This window comes from Sminthopsis crassicaudata, chromosome 1 (assembly GCF_048593235.1).
Source record: "Sminthopsis crassicaudata isolate SCR6 chromosome 1, ASM4859323v1, whole genome shotgun sequence".
In the NCBI taxonomy this organism is placed as follows: domain Eukaryota; kingdom Metazoa; phylum Chordata; class Mammalia; order Dasyuromorphia; family Dasyuridae; genus Sminthopsis; species Sminthopsis crassicaudata.
In genome coordinates this window covers 190,123,190-190,137,047 of record NC_133617.1, presented here as the reverse complement: position 1 = coordinate 190,137,047, position 13,858 = coordinate 190,123,190, and the positions used below count along the sequence as shown (strand labels likewise).

The following is a 13,858-nucleotide window of genomic DNA, read 5'->3' as shown; positions in this document are numbered from 1 at the left end:
AAGTCTTAGAGTTCAAGACTATTTTATAAAGAGGCTTCTAACGTGAATGTGTATGATTTCTCAAGAGTTTAAGAGGCAGTTAGGAAGCTACTACTTCCAATAATCCTGCAGTGAGAAAAAGAGTGAATTTGGTTTAAGATCATGTGAATGGAAAGAAGAGAAGAGAGTGAACCCCTACTTACCTAACCAACATGGGATAGGGGGAGGTAATGAAGAACAGCCACCTTTAAAGGAGACAAAAAGAGTTTAGAAAAATAGGAGGAAAATAATGATAATTCAATGTTAAAGAATCACAATACAGGGTAGTATTCCATGGTTTCAAATGCTGCAAATATTAAGGAAAATTTGACTGAGAAAGGGCCACTAAGTTTCCTTCATCTGGGGAAAAACAAAACAAAACAAAACAAAAAACTTGTAGATGAGAGTTCATAATTTACTGTGACAATTTCAGTATGGACCAATTTTTTTCTATTTTTGGTTTGTACACAATTCAATCAAGCAAATTAAGCAAAGACATTAAATATATGATTGCAAAATCAACTACCTCATTTAAAACACCAAATCAGGGAATAGGTCTTCAGTAGTACATTTGGGACAAAGGAATGGTTATAACAAAAGGATTCTTTGCTTAATAAGAATCTTATATTTTCTCTTAATATGAATGCTTAAAATTCCACATTCAATTAAGTTATTATATCTTACCCTCTGCTCAAAATATTCTAGACCCATGATGTATATACTACCTCTCCCTACCATATATTAAAAATCTAATATCAATTCAATAATGATTTATTGGCTAGAAGGGGAAAAGGAAACAAAGTCACCCTAATTTCTTGGTTAAACCTCAGGAAATCTGACTTCCTGAGAATTCATTTTAAAGCTACACAGACACAAGTCTTTGGAGAATGAAACTGAGGGTATATGTAGCATGTCTCAATTTCAAGGAGAAAACGATGAAGAGAAGTAGGTTAGTAAGTTACTCCTATGAACATCTTAAAGGCTGGATCAGCAGTTAGAGAATCACTGTAATTAAACTTAAAAAGTAGTGAGGTTATGTAAACTATTAGCACTACTGTCTATCTACCCAGGTTACTTATACCTTCGGAATCCAATACTTAACGTGAAACAAGAAAATTGGATTTACATACATATATTGTATCTAGGTTATACTGTAACACATGTAAAATGTATGAGATTGCCTGTCATCTAGGGGAGGGAGTAGAGGGAGAGAGGGGAAAATTTGGAAAAATGAATACAAGGGATAATGTTATAAAAAAATTACTCATGCATATATACTGTCAAAAAAAATTTATAATTATAAAATTGATAAAAAATAAAATAAAATTAAAAAAGAAAAAAAAAAGAAAAAAAAGAAAAAAGTAGTGAGGTTCTGTCTTCAGGAGGTAATAGTGAAAGTGAAATGATTATGCTGTCAGAGTTGACAAGATTTGGCAACTGAATGGATAGAAGAAGTCAAAGATGATGGCAAAAAACAGAAGAGGAAACAAAATGAGTATAAAATTTAATAGGACATTAAGATAAAAGTGATGATTTGGTAATTAGAAATACAGATCTTGGTGTGGTTGCTTTAATTTGCATTTTTCTAATTATAAGTGATTTATAATAATTTTTAGGCAGAAACTTGAAACTCTTTCTTGAGCACTGTCTTTTCATATCCTTTAGCTATTTATCAATTGGGAATGGCTTCTAATATCATATTTTCACTTGAATATCTTTCCATCAGCAAAGGCCCCACAAATTTAAAGCAATCTCCTCTTCTTGAATTCCCTATTTCTGTCAATGATATCATCATTTTCCTTATTTCTAGCCTAACTCTCTCATTTTAGAGGTAAGAAATAAGGCTTAGGAAATCCAGAGAGGAAATCCAATTCTCTTCATTTTGATGTATGAGCCATTCCACAGACAGTCTCATCAAAATCTAGGTTTATTTCTGCATACAAGCCAGCTTCTTTTCAAAGTGTTTTGTTGTTGCTTCCTGAATGAAGTTTCCAATCTCTATGATAGAAGAATGAACTAAATCTTGAGCTTTCACTAGCCAGAGTGGTAACATAGTGATCAATATTTGTGGAATCAGAATAGATGCAGGGACTCTCCAAAGAATGGAATATAAAATACAAAAACATGAATGAGCAAGCCCACTTGGGGAAGACCTACTCTTTTTTTAGGAGCAACCACATTGCCAATTAGGATGGGATGGAGACTGTATTCTGGCCTGGGGGCAATGGCACGCTAAAACTCATGGGTGAATGAGCTTAAATTCTTACTCCAAATCAGCCCAAAGAAACACAAAGCGGAACAAGGTACTTACATCCAAGACAAACCTGCAGACAAGTTTGGCAGCTCAAGTTCTTATTCCAAGAGACTAGAAGCTACTTTCCACAAGCTGGAGCAAAGACTTTCAGAAGAATCTTAACCAAACATAATCCCTTTTCCTGAGTCCCTATGATGAGAGTTGACAATCAGAAGCCTGAGTTGGGCTACCTTGAGTACATTTCCTCATCATAGTTATTTTGTTTACTGCTATATATGACTTGAGCTGAGGTGGATCATCAGAGATATTTTTCTAGCTGCAGTGGAGAATATTTCTCCTCTCCATTCCTCCCACTCCCCAATCAAAGGAAATCACTGATTTTTTTTTTTTTTAAATCCTCATGAAAGATTAGGTCAAAATAATTGACATTTATCTTGTGTGTTAAACCAGTCATCAGTTGGAAATTTCTGTATCTAAAGTAAATTCAGCCAAGGTAGGGATGTATAAATCCTACACTACATATTTACTTTGATGCTGCACATATATGTACATGTACTTGTTTCTTTCATTAGAATGTAAGCTTCTTGCATGCTATTGTTTTGTAACTTTCAGTCATGTCCGGCTCTTTGGGGTTTTCTTGAAAAAGACTCATTTCGGGGCAGCTAGGTGGTGCAATGGATAAGAATACCAGCCCTGAAGTCAGGAGGACCGGAGTTCAAATATGGCCTCAGACACTTAACACTTCCTAGTTGTGTGACTCTGGGCAAGTCACTTAACTCCAACTGCCTTCCTTCTCCGATTTACAGATGAGAAAATTTAGGCAAACAAGTTAAGTGACTTGTCCAGGGTCACACAACCAGATTTTTTTTTTTTTTTTTAATTCAGGAAGGTAAATCAGGTACAGGGCTCTATCCTACCTTACTCGGATACTAGGGATCCAAAGTCAAACCTACTCTTGAAGAGTTTACATTCTATTGCCCAAGTATCGGAGGTCAAGTCAGGAAGATGAATCTTGAGTCCAGGTCTGATACTCTATCCACAATTCACCTAGCTGCAATTCTTACATGTATGTCCCACTTATGTCTTCAGAATCTAGCATAGTGTCTAGGTACTTAATAAAAACTTATTAATTGACTGATATTTATCCAAATACCAAACTATTTAATCCCTAATCAAACACTGGGAAGAGATTTATCAGTGATAACAGGGCTACACTAAAAAACAAAATCTACAGTTAAAAGAAAGCTAGTGTAACATCTTTCAAAGAGGTAAGATAGTAAAGAGATGCTGAATACATGCTTCTTGATGGATTGAATCTGATGATTCAATTCTAATGAAATAATAAATTATGGAAGGGCATACATCTGACCTTCCACAATTTAGTGAAATGCAATCAAGGAACCATTTTTCCATAATTCCAGCTTTGCCACTAAGTGGCTATGTTAACTTAAGAAAGTATGTATGTTTTCCTTACTTTTACCAGAAAGTTCTATGAGCCTCAATTTATATAACCATAAAATGAAAGTTTTTAACCTTGTTTAATAAGGTTTCTCCCTTCCGATCTTGGGAGGGATCTAGACCATCTTATTCCTGATATTCTGCATAGAATAACATACAAGAGGCAGCTCATAAATAATAATTCACCTTCTTTACTTAGCTGTTCTTACTAGGGCCAGTAATAAGCATGAAAAGAAAGTCATGGGATTGGGGATAAGAAATAGATTATTTTTCACAAATACCATATAGAAATCCTAAATGTAGGAAAACTGGAATGTTTTATATCTTTTGAATTTGGTAGAAAGAAGGGAATGATAACTTTTATCAGCTTATCAAGAAGAAAGACATGGCTATTTAGGGAAAGTAAAGAGAACACACACATGTTTTTTCCTGGGTTTATTTTGAGAGAAAAGCTCATTAGTGGCATTACCAGTCATTGACCCTTCTCCTCCCTTTGACTTCAAAATATATTCTTTCAAAATAAACCTTCTTTTATGAGAGATTTCAGAGGGATTGGGGAGCTTAGGGTGCCTAATAATAAGCTTGCTTTCACCAGAAAAAAAGTATAAAGTAGTAGTTTGTATCTAAGTGGTGTTTTTTTGGTAATTCTTAAACAATATTTTATTTCCACTAATATAGGAGGCAAAGAATAGGGTTGCATACTTATTTTTTGGATTCTGCCTTTGGCAAAGTTGGACTAAAATGTGGCAGAACCCAAGCAATGCTTATATAAAGAATGGTGGTTTTTCTCCAGGAAGAAAAGAGATTGGCATGGAAAAGAAATAGGAGCCTTAATGCTGACACAGGAGATGGAACACAGAGTGGGAGAAGATAGTGGAGGGATCTATAAGAAGCAGAGAGAAAGATGAAGGGAAAGGGAGAGAGAGTTTCAGAAAGAGGAGAGACCATGCACAAGCAAAAGAATTAAGTGTAAAAAATTTAAATATTTAAGCAAGAAAGTCAGTCCTTGGGGCAGCTAGTAGATAAAAATTCTGGGCTAGGAGTCAGGAGCATTTGAGTTCAAATCAGAACTCATATACTTACTAGCTGTATGATCCTGAGCTTAACCTGAAAAGCACCTCTGTCCTTCAACCTACCCATCAAGAAAAATTCAGTCTTTGTTTTAATTCTGATTCTCTTGTCATGATATATCCCTATTTCATGTCTTCCTTGAGAAATCTTTTTATCTTTCAACTTTTTCCTCTTCTATCAAAAAGAATCCATCAACAAACATGTATTATGTAAGACACTGTGCTAAGAGGGATACAAAGAGAGATATTGAGATAGTCACCCTAAGCCTTGTGAACATCCTATCTTGCTATACCTCTAAGGCTTGCCTATTTGTCCAAAGCACTCCAGAACTCTTACTTGATATAAAAATACTAAGTGCACCCCCTTAAGAGATTATGAATGTTTTGATAGCCCTTCCTCTGGCCTAGCCATGGAACACAAAATCCTATTCTTTCAAAGAAAACTATATTTAAATGTATTTGTTCTCAGAGAATGAATTACTTTTCATGACTGAATTTTCCAGATAACCCATACAGATTATCTTGGATGAATCTGTCTACAAAGTAACTCACCCACTATCTAGACTATATTACTACTTGTTATAGTATCCAGATTTTTGATTTTATAATTTATGTGGAACTCCCTAGTAGGGAAACTTTGTTTACAGATGCAGGTCAGCAACCCTTTTACAACTCCTAGATTGCGAAATTTTCAGGGATTAGGTGATATGCCCAAAGTCACAGAGCCATGTTGTCCATTTTCTTCCCAAGTATAGAAGGATTTTTAATTCACTGGGACATATTATCTTACAAAATATTACTTAACCTTTTTGAGTCAGCATCTTATTAGGAACATATGCTGAGCTACAATCTAGGGAGAACACTTTACACTCCCCCTTCTCTCCCCCGCAACTGCTACAGTATGCAGCCCTCTCTGTACCATGCTTTTGCTTTTGGAATTTTGACATGGGATTTTCAGATTTGCTTGCTCTCTTGCCTCTAGTGATCTCCTCCTACTTTTGCTCCATCTAGTGCACGATGGGCTGGGAAACATGATTGCTAAACTGCCAGAATTATATACTACAAAGTTAGGTGATGTGAAATATAAATATAGATGTAGAACTGTAAATTTGTCAATTGCACAGATTTTGGGACATCTATTTGACTTATGGGTCTTTTTCCATATATTTCTCAGTTTTTTTCTATTTTCCACATTCCCAGATTAATGAGGTATGATTGCTTCCATTGCTTAACATAGAAGTTATTATCTGATATAGATTTCTGGTACTGACCTATTAATAGTTACTATTCACCCTTCAAGATCTTTTCTTCAATCTATTTACTAAGAGATAGGGGAAAAAATGAAGTAAATGCCAGAGATGTGACTATCCATTAGAGAAAGCTTTTTTGGAGAGACTCTGGGACCACAGAAAGCCACTGTGAATTTCTGCCACTCTGATTCTTCCTAAGTGGTTTTGAGCTCATAGAGAGAGACTAGAATATGTACAAAACAGTAGGTTAAAATCTCCCCAAAAGATAAGACAGGGCTTCCTGACGATTTGTGTGGAAAACTTGTAGTCCTACACATTTCTAAATTAAGAATTGAGGAACCCCTACATCCTTCTTTCTTCAGGTGTAAACAATAGTTATCGGACACACCTCAAATAAACTGATTAAAAAAAAAAAAAAGATATCAGATTGATATAAAATGAACTGAGTGACCTGCTTTTAAAAATTAGATAATACTATCTTATATGTGTGTGATATTTTATACACACACATATGGATATATACATGTACATATAAACATGTGTTCATATGTAGCTTATATAGATTTAAATGAGTGCTTGGATAACTAGAGTCTTTGATCTCTGATTAAATTTGACATATAGAATTTAAAAATAATTCACCTAATACAATGATTGAAGATAATTCCAAAAAATTCATGATGAAAAATGCTATCCATTTTCAGAGAAAGAAATGATGAAGGCTGAATGCAAAATGAAGCATAGTTTTTTTTTTTTAAACTTTTTCTTATAGTTTTTGGTATGTTTTCTTTTGCAGCATGACTAACATAGAAATATGTTTTGCGTGACTGTACATGTACAGCCTCTATCAAACTGCTTACTATAGCTGAGAGGGAGGTGTAGGAAAAGGAAGGGATAAAACTTAAAATTTTTTAAAATGGTTTTTAAAATTAATTTAAATTTTAAAAAACTGTATATGTAATTGGGGAAAACAATAATATTAAATAAATGTAAAGCAAAAAGAAGCCTTGTTAACTTGGTAATGAATGATAATAATGCCAACATAATACTAGCCACTTGCATGATCTTTCACAGTTAACCAAATATTATACCACATGACCTTCACTCACAGAAGTTCTGCAAAGTAGGTAGGGTACATTAGCTATATTTTAGAGATGAGGAAACTGAAGCTGAGAGGATAAATACTTGCAGAAGTTCATATCAGCTAGTAAATAAATGCTGAGTGGGTCTTTTATCTTAATCCCAAATCCTTTATTTATTTATTTTATTCTTAGTACTTATTTATTTTGATTGGGTCACCCCTCAATGAGAGAGTTAGCAAATAGAGATTTGTTTTAACAAGAAAAAAATCTTTAAAATTGTACTATTCTTAATCAGCCAGCAACACATATTAATTGTACATGTATATATATAGGGCAGTGTATTATTGGGGATTAATAAAATATAAACTGGAAGTTTTACTTAATGTTTATAGTTACTTTAAAGATTTTTTGGCAAGTCTATAAACTTTAAACAATGAAACCCTGCAACCAGCCGTGAAATTCTTTCCACCTTCTCCTAGATAGGACTATGTGCTGAAGTTTGGGGCAGACTATTTTGCTAATATCAAGTTGTATTTAACTTCAGCATTTTTCAAGATTCAGTAAAGTAAGTAAACCACAAATAAGTCAGTTGGAGTCAAGGTCTTCTTTACCTTGTATAGTAGGATTTATTTTTTAATCAATTACTGGATATAAGATTCAATTCTGGGTCTCAACCAAATGGTAAGACAAGAGAGAGGGGAGCCTACAAACCAGTACCCTCCCATTTTGTGCGCTACTAATCAAGGCAAAGGGAACTTGAGCAATCAAGTGGAACCCTCTATTTCCAACTTTTTCCTGTTCTCTCTCTCTCTCTCTCTCTCTCTCTCTCTCTCTCTCTCTCTCTCTCTCTCTCTCTCTCTCTCTCTCTCTCTCTCTCTCTCACACACACACACACACACACACACACAGTCAATCTGGGCCATCACCAAATGCCTTGAATTTTGTCTTGCTCTTGGACTTTGATGACTAGAAGGCCCAAAGTCTGATTCAAATCCATTCATTGGCAAGCCCAATCCTCTCCAACACCTAGTATAGTACCTAGAACATTTTGTGTGGGAGATGGAGAGAGGAAGAAAGTATACACTTTTCTCCATTGATTCAGATCTGCAATTGGCTCTATAACTTTAAAGCATAGCCTGGGGCACTGAGAAATTCAGTACCTTAGTCTCCTACTTTCAGGACTTTCAGGACATTTGGTTTTTCCTTTCCAAAACTCTCATCCACACCACACTGTTGTCTCTAGGTGTTAATGAGTGCTTAATAAATATTGGTTAGATCAAACCGAAGTACTTTTGCCTTTTAATTCATAGACTTGTTAAGTCCCAAGGAGGGCTCTTATGTGCAGATAAGCATTCTTAGGCCAAGTCTAAAAACTAAAACAATACATAATTGTATTTGATCACAAAATTTGGCTGTACATTAGTGATAGTGTCATTCCCTCCTCTCTCAAATAAAAAAAAATGCTCTAAGACTTTTGGGCACTATATCTATACATACACACTTATACAACATTTTTTAAGGGAAGGCAGTCTCATGGTATGCATAAATATACCCTTATAACTGCTTACTTATATAGCATTTTTTAAGGTTTAGAAATGCCTTCCAGCTTATATACAGTACAAATGTCATTACACATTCAACAACGCAAATGTGGTCTGTGCTAACACAGCAATTTACAATTTGAGCTTTATGGGTGGCAGACTTTAAAGCATGTGTTTCTCCTTTACTATAGTATAGGGGATAGATTATCCAGTTCTGAGGGAGGCAAATTGTCACTAGACCCTCAAAGTTGGAAGAAACGAGAGATCATCGCATCTAATCTCTCACTCTTAGTATCCATAAAGAAACATTGCCAGGAAAGTGACTTGTTCACAGTCACACAGAAGCAGTATCTATTATACCCTGGTAAATGAGGGAAGGAGTAGCATCAAAGAAGGTCTTACAGAAAAGGGCAAAGAAAGAAGAAAAGAATGAAAAAAGCCAAAGAGGAATCAGTGAAGTTCTTGCAATTTACTCAGCAGAGAAACTGACTCATTTTTAAATTTCACATATAACTAACGTTTTCACTTTGTTCTTATATCGGAAGATTTTAAAATATTTGATGGAAATATCTCAGTGGGACTCAGTATTTTAATTAATACTAATTAATCTGTCACTAACTCTGGTGTTCAAATTTGGTCCTCAGAGTAAGCAAGTGGGCTTTTCCCCCCCTTAGACTTAGCTTTAAGATATGTTCCCAACAGCTATAAAGCAAGAATCAATCAATAGCTTAATACAGGGGGGAAAAAAAAAAACAAAAAAACCCACAAGGTTGAATTCTAATTGCATGTATTGAACAACTACAGAAAAAGTAACTAAAAAAAAAAAAAAAAAAAAAAAAACTAAAAGTCAATATGACTGTGGGCTAGGAGCTCCAAAACTACAAAGTTGTATTTGATCACAAAAGGTGTATGTTAGTGGTATGTCATTTCCTCCTCTCTCAAATATAAAAAAATGCACTAAGACTTTTGGGACATATGGTATTTATACATACACACTTATATTTAAAAATGCCATCCTCACAATAGCTTGTATAAAATGCAAATGTTATTACTCCCATTTTACAAACAGGGACAATAAAATTCAAAAAAGATTCTGACACATCCAAGATCACATAACTAATTTAGTATTAGAGTCAGGATTTAACCCTAGTGTTCTTCCTATGATGTATATCATTTGAATAAAACAATTTATTGGTTTGGAATTGAAGAATTTACCATAGGGGCCTTTGGAAATTAGGTAATTAAATTTACTCCTCCCCCCTACCCCCATTTTTTTTTGTCAGACATCCATCACAGGAAACAAAGGCTAGCTATTTATTATGTGAATAGCACGCGGCTCAAACAAATCAGAACTAACTAAGCAAGGCAGAGTCATAGGTGATGAGCAATTTGCTTTTGGGGAACATGATTTTTCAGATCTCAAGGGAGGAGGGGGAAATATGGTGAGATCTGAGGAGTCAGGGGAGGAACCAGGGAGGAGTTAAAGAAGGTCAGGGAGGGATCAAGGAGGAGCCAGGTGGAAGTCACTTGCCTGACCAGATCTCAAAACTGTTTAAAGATATATTAATCAAAATCTCTCAGACAGGATGAAATGGTTTAAAAGTTACAGCCTTACATCAATAAGATCATAATATAAAACTGGACCACCAAGTCCAAAGCCCTTACTGACAGATGAATAAACTGAGACACAGAAATACTAAATGATCCAGCCTAGTGAGTATCTAAGATAGGATTTGAACTCAAGTCTTTCTGTCTTCAAGGCAAGTGTAAGCTCTAGTACTACAACCCAGCCAGATCCTCTTATTACAGGAAAATTCTGTAAGAAGCTAATTCATTTTTTCCTTCCAAATGCATAAAACTAGAAAATGCAAAGAATTTCTTCCAGTTTTAAATCCCATGAGCCTAAAATCCATTGGTAGTATCTTATACACTTATAGTACCTACACTAAAGTAACAAGGCAAAGCTCAGACAAAATCAAAATTACTATGACTTTCCATTCCAGAAAGCTTCCGTGCTACTTTTTCCAATTTGACAATTTTTATTATACTTCTCCATCTGAAATAAATGAGACAGCTGAAAGAAAAACAAGGTCATAAATGAAGGTACCAGAAGTGGAAATGTGGAGGAGAAATATAAAATAGATTTGAGAGATCATAATAGTGCAATTGATGTATATCAATCATAATCGACAAACATATCCTCCTTAGAAAACCATCAGAAGCAGAAGAAAGAGGAAGAGAACAAAGAGAAGGAAACAGAGAAGGAGAAGAGGAAGAAGAACAAGAAGGAAAAGGAAGGAGGAAGAGAAGAAGAATGAACTGAGTAAAGGAGGAGTCTTTCTTGTTTAGAAAGCATTTTATGGGGCAGTTAGGTGGCACAGTGGATAGAGCACCAGCCTTGAAGTCAGGAGGACCCAAGTTCAAATCTGATCTCAGACACTTAACACTTCTTAGCTGTGTGACCCTGGACAAGTCACTTAATCCCAGCCTCAGAAAAAAAAGAAAAAAAGCATTTTACACACTTAATGTCATTTAGCCCTCATAAAGAACACTGAGATAAGTACTATCATTTTATTCTTTATAGATGAGGAATGGAATGAACTGCTCTGCATTTCATAGCTAAGTGAACTCCAGATTAGATTCTCAACCCACTAGGCCACTTGGATAATCATAGCTCCCAAGACTTAATAAGAGGTTAAATATCTTGTCCAACAGTTAGCTAAAGGTAGCATAAGTAGTGGAACCCAGGTCTCCTGCCCAAACCAAAGGCTTTCCTATCCATCCTATCCCATGACTTGCTTAAACTACACAAAGATTGGGGGCTCCTCCTTGATAGCTTCAGGAGACCTGGGAAAAAATATTATCAAAATCTTTGGGGATTCGGTTCTGCACATATATATTGTACCTAGGATATACTATAAGATATTTAATATGTATGGGAATGCCTGCCATCTAGGGGAGGGGGTGGAGGGAAGGAGGGGAAAAACTCAGAACAGAAGGGAGTACAAGGGATAATGTTGTAAAAAAAAAAATTTTTAATTACCTATGCATATGTACTATCAAAGAAAATGTTATAATGATAAAAATTAATAAAAAAAAAAACCAAAAAACTCCATCCCCCCAAAATGACATTCCATTAAAATACCTTGAATAACCAGGAAAAAAAAAAATCTTTGGGGACATTGCAGAAGAACAAATGTGTTTTTCCTTTAGCAAAACCATCACTAAATAGCATCCATTTGTCAAATCAGACAGTTACTGCTTCTCACAACGTTAGCTGTTTCATGGGGAAAGTACAGTCAAAATGAGATTTTCCTTTAGGAATAAATGAGTACTTAATGAATACAGATTTATGATTAATGAACCAGGCTTATTTTAGAACATTATTTCTTTTCCTAGTTCACTCTCCAGATTTCAACCACTATTAACATCTTCAGATATCAACAACAGGGGAAACATTTAAGTAATTTTCTGACTTTACTAGGGAACTGTGGAGAAGAAAAGAAATGGGGAAAAAAAAAAAAAAAAAAAAAGCTTTTGACTGAAAAATATTGACTTTCTAAATTTATGGCTTCCCAACCCATTAGGAGCCTCAAGCTATAATAGCTAACCAAACCTCTCTGGGTGCTATAGAAAGTTTTTGAAAAACTCTTTTCTGTTTGTTTATTTGTTTTCACTTTTTCTGAATCAGCTTCAGACGTTGAGTTAGAAACACTTCTAAAAGGAAAAAAATCTCTACTTGAAAAACATACAACTTCACTTTTTCTATCAATTGTAATCAATTTCCCAAGATTTTGCTTCAGATTTCATGAGAGACATATTATTATTCTTGTCAAGAACCTGGACTATACTTTTTTCTCCTTTAATTCTGTCTTCCTCTTTGCCCCTTCAGATAGACTCAGCAGTTAGACATAGGTCTTGCCTAACAGATCCAGAGTTTCCCAATAAGTTTTAGTCCATTGTTCTTCGGGATATAATTAAACAGGTAAACAAGTTGTAAGAATCACTGTTAAGTCGTACCTCAAAAAACTTCTGAGTACTACTCCAAACTGGATTTGATGTTTCCCTGATGTCACTGATGTGACATCAAACAATCCAGAGAACAACTTACCTATAGAATGGCAAATCATCATTCATGTCCTTCCTGCATCTGAAAGGGGGTCATTCTAAGTCTTTCTTCCTTTCACTCCCCTGCTATAGAGTCAAGGGTTAGCCAACCATCAACTCTTGTTCTTTACTATGTCTTTCCTCTCCTTGATTTTTTTTCTAATGGTACCTCTGAATGATTGACAAGGCAGCAGAGTCCCAAGATTCAAGATTTTAAAACCCTCTGTAAACATTAGGAGTTATTACAATAAATCTTTGCCCAGTAACATGCTTCAACCACATCCCTTGTCACATCCAGGCTCCCTCTGTATCCCACACCTGAGAAAAAGTATGTTTTTATCTTTGGCTATTTCTAGTAATACTTCCACTCCCCGATCCACATTAACTTTCATGGAAAGAGCAGGTATTGGCCCTTACAATCAGCTACCTGCAAATACACAGTGGAAAACATTCTCTTTTTCTTTTTCTGTGAGCGATATACCTCTCTACTTTGCTGTCCTACCATTCATCCCCACAGACCGTAAAGTAGGAAAGGACTTATTTCCCTCCTACCTGTATGCCTCCAAACCTAAGAGAGAGAGAGAGAGAGAGAGAGAGATTTAGGCATCGGTCATATGTGTGTGTGTGTGTGTGTGTGTGTGTATGTATGTATGTGTGAAAATGGGTGTGCTAGATATACATTATGTATGTATATAATTACACATATGTACATATATTATATATCTATTGTATATATTACAATACATATTTCTGTGTGTAATACATTTAATGTCTACTCTAGACCCTTTGTGGTACCATGTAGCTAGTTAGTTCCTCTTTCAAGGAGAGAATAAAAGAGAAAACAAGTAGGGAAAGAGGGAAGGAGATCTGAACATCTTGCTCCTGGAAAGTTAAGCAAGTTTTACCGACAATAGATCAGCACAGTATCTGCCTGCCAGACTCAATAATTACCAGGCATTAGGCAGGAGCAGCTTTGAGCCTAACACTACAACCACCAGCTTCATCCATTTTGATGGTGAGGATGACTGGGCTTAAAACTTGTTTTAGATTAACCTAAATCCCGCTGCTCAAGAGAGCCAGA

At 35.3% G+C, this 13,858-nt stretch overlaps 1 protein-coding gene across 2 annotated transcripts in view; it reads right to left on the bottom strand.

Annotated features, from left to right (window-relative positions):
- Positions 1-13,858, bottom strand: part of PARD6G (par-6 family cell polarity regulator gamma) — a 145,671-nt gene that overhangs the window by 33,388 nt on the left and 98,425 nt on the right. The window contains exon 3 of one of the 2 annotated variants that reach the window (XM_074273139.1): positions 183-224. The exons of the other annotated variant lie outside the window; for it this stretch is intronic. Coding sequence (XP_074129240.1) covers positions 183-224 — 42 coding nt within the window. The remainder of the gene's footprint in view (positions 1-182; positions 225-13,858) is intronic. 2 annotated transcript variants of the gene reach the window in all.